The sequence below is a fragment of the Olea europaea genome, unplaced genomic scaffold (assembly GCF_002742605.1).
Source record: "Olea europaea var. sylvestris unplaced genomic scaffold, O_europaea_v1 scaffold5913, whole genome shotgun sequence".
NCBI classification, from domain to species: Eukaryota; Viridiplantae; Streptophyta; class Magnoliopsida; order Lamiales; family Oleaceae; genus Olea; species Olea europaea.
In genome coordinates, this window is record NW_019264256.1 from 1 (window position 1) to 1,568 (window position 1,568).

Consider the following 1,568-nt stretch of genomic DNA (forward strand, 5'->3'; position numbering starts at 1 on the left):
TTTTTTAAAAAAAAAAAAAAAAAAAAAAAAGAAAAAAAAGAAAAAGAAAAAGCTCCTTAGTGAGTGGGGCATTTTGTTATTGTAACCTCAACCTGTTTTGCTAACTGGAAGACTCGGCATTTCTTCTTTTTATATTAAGCTTTTAGCTGCTATGGCTTAGTGGGTTTAGTGACGTGTGGCCCCTGGAGGTGATATCTATACATTTCCTTACAGAAGTGTGGTATTGCCGAAGAATCTTGGAGTTGACTTGCATGTTTTTTTTTTTTTTTATTTTGATGGTAAACTCGTCCAGAAAATTCATTAATCTCTAGTTCTGATAATGTTAACATTGTCGCCCGGTATCACTTGTGTGAGGACAGTTTTCTTGGGGGTTAGATAGGTGACTGTCATTCTTTTATCTCATATTCTTTTTCAGACTATTCTCTTGTGGAACAAGCAAAGAAGGTGAATCCCACCTTGTTGAGTGGAATGAGAGTGAAGGAGCCATCAAGAGGACATATTTTGGTTTTCGGAAACGTTCTTTAGGTGTTGTGCAATTTGACACAACAAGAAACCATTTCTTAGCTGCTGGTGATGAATTTCAGATAAAGTTCTGGGACATGGACAATACAAACATGCTTACTTTCACTGACGCTGATGGTGGATTGCCTGTTTGTATCTCTACCATATAAGGCCCCTACTACTTGATACACTTTTCTTGAATGTTTGGAATTCCTAAAATTGCTCTGTAATTCTATTTCCATTGCAGGCAAGCCCCAGATTAAGATTTAACAAGGAAGGGTCAATGCTAGCCATTACAACTAGTGACAATGGAATTAAGATCTTAGCAAATAATGATGGGCAGCGCATGCTGAGAATGCTAGAGAGCAGAGCATTTGATGGTGCTCGAGGTTTTTCAGAATCGGTCAATGTCAAAGTGATTTTTGCATTTTCTTTTATAGTCTGTTTTATTTTCCATGATACATTTATTTGGTTTTGATTTCTCTTTTTCAACTTTTTCTGCAGCCTTTGATTACTGGTGGATTAGGTCCAATCAGTAATGCTTCTGCCTCTGTTGCTCCAATCCTGGAACGTACTGACAGAATTCAACAACCAATGTCCCTTGGCAATCTGGTATTCTTTCATCCTTCATCTCCCGCCCTCCAAATTGTAAAACAGATGGCAAGCTGCCATCAAATTTCATTCAATTCTTTTGCTTAATATATCTGTACAATCATAGGTTACCATGGAAAGCAGCAGGGTTGCTGATGTAAAACCAAGGATTTCTGATAGCGTTGACAAAATCAAAAGCTGGAAGTTTCCTGATATAGCTGATTCATCTCAACTCAAGACTCTGAAGTTACCTGATCCTCTAACAGCTAGCAAAGTACGTTTTGTAATTGTTGAAAAACAGGTTCTTTTTTGGTATTAAACGAGAGAATTATATTTTTCATATTCCCTCTCTTCTATTTCTCAATATATATACTAAAGCTAATGTTACAATTTATGGAAACTAAATACAATATGGAAACACAATATCTCATGCCTAATATACGTGATTTCTTACTAATTTACTTCCTTAACACTCT

At 36.2% G+C, this 1,568-nt stretch overlaps 1 protein-coding gene across 2 annotated transcripts; it reads left to right on the forward strand.

Annotated features, from left to right (window-relative positions):
• The first annotated feature begins 380 nt into the window (after positions 1 to 380).
• LOC111389450 (protein TPR2-like) lies at positions 381 to 1,426 on the forward strand. 2 transcript variants are annotated; one of them, XM_023014366.1, is made up of 4 exons: positions 381 to 650; positions 749 to 904; positions 1,006 to 1,113; positions 1,220 to 1,426. In XM_023014366.1, the coding sequence occupies exons 1-4, from the start codon at positions 600 to 602 to the stop codon at positions 1,409 to 1,411; spliced, it is 507 nt and encodes a 168-aa protein (XP_022870134.1). In that variant the 5' UTR covers positions 381 to 599; the 3' UTR covers positions 1,412 to 1,426. The 2 variants fall into 2 exon arrangements, with proteins under 2 accessions (XP_022870134.1, XP_022870133.1); XM_023014365.1 differs by having other exon boundaries at positions 383 to 650; positions 749 to 916.
• The last annotated feature ends 142 nt before the right edge of the window (positions 1,427 to 1,568 follow it).